Source organism: Trypanosoma equiperdum (genome assembly GCF_001457755.1).
Source record: "Trypanosoma equiperdum strain OVI genome assembly, contig: ctg_442, whole genome shotgun sequence".
Taxonomy (NCBI): domain Eukaryota; phylum Euglenozoa; class Kinetoplastea; order Trypanosomatida; family Trypanosomatidae; genus Trypanosoma; species Trypanosoma equiperdum.
Window position 1 is genome coordinate 11,761 of NW_027124357.1, and position 1,262 is coordinate 13,022.

Below are 1,262 nucleotides of genomic sequence, written 5' to 3' on the forward strand. Positions count from 1 at the left end.
GGTTGTAAGTTTCCGCGAGCCTTCTCTATTTTTAGTACTTTTGCGAGTATCGGCCTTAGGTGCGCACGCAGTGACTTAGCTTCCTCTGCCGAGAGTTTCTGTAGACCCGCTTGTTTTAAGTCCTGTTCCTTTTTCTCTACTTTTAAAGCTTTTATCGCCTTGCTCCACCTCGGCCACATTGCCGCCCAGCCTCCGGGGTCCTTTGTGCCGTCCGGCAAAGTGTCGTGATAGTCGTTTTCGCCTGATTTCTTTTTGAACATTTCCTGCCAAGATTCGTCGCTGACACTCATGTTCAAGCGCAATATATCCGCTACCGCCTCGTCGCCTGCGTCTGTGACAGGCGGTAACGTTAGATCCGCTTCTGCCAGCGCCACTAAATCACACAGCAAACTAAATTCTACTTTGTTTGCACCTTCTACTATGTTCGCCGCATCGCTTTGCTGAAACCCCACTAGCAGGAGCGCTAATGCGGCAGCAAACTGCATGAGGCGGACGTATGAAACCCTTTTTCGTGGTGCTTCTTTATTCAGAGTTTAAATCTTGTAAAATAGTCCTGTTTTGTGCGACATCATTATCTTCAAGTTTGTGCTGATTGTTTGGGATTGCAGATGCATTTCGACGGTAGTTTATTATTTTGTTTACTTTTCTTTTGGCATTGTCGTCAAAAAGTATACTTTTCCGTCACTGTCAGCTCAGAGGTTAGAACGTAGCAGTCACTTATGCATCTGCTTTGAGATTTTGTCTGTCTTTAACAGCCACGAGGGGGATTTCGGACAAGGTCTATCCGCCGCGTTTTAATAGAACCTACTGATCCGATGTTCATAACTTTTGGGCCGTTTTTATAAAATAGCTGTTAATATTGTCATTCTAGTTATTCTGCTTGGTGTCGCTGCGCGTTACACCCTCATGTTTTTATGCCGGCCATATTGCGAAAGCACTCGCTTAATAAAAATATGTTAACAGTTGTTTCTTCTTTCGTCACAACTTCCTTTCTATAAACACATCACTCTCTTTAAGAGCATCGCTACGAAAATTTCCATAATCAAGAATGAATTTACCACATCTATCGCATAAGTTTGAATTCTTCATGACGTTTCCGTACTAAAGTGGTAACTTTTCAATGCTGCATACAAAGTAAGATTTTTCACAATCAACTTCATCCTTTCTTCCCATGCAAATGGCTGACCTGAAAAATGAAGAAATGGGGCATCTTCAATTTCACCACTATTCGGAATAGTAAAAAATCTCTCCTCATAATCCAA

General features: G+C 42.6%; 1 pseudogene across 1 annotated transcript in view; it reads right to left on the bottom strand.

The window, feature by feature from the left end:
• TEOVI_000186700:pseudogene overlaps positions 1-485 on the bottom strand; it is a 1,270-nt pseudogene extending 785 nt beyond the window's left edge. Inside the window, 2 exon segments of the mRNA in view lie at position 1; positions 3-485. The exon segment at position 1 is cut by the window's left edge and continues 785 nt beyond it. Coding sequence covers position 1; positions 3-485 — 484 coding nt within the window.
• Between the last annotated feature and the right edge of the window lie 777 nt (positions 486-1,262).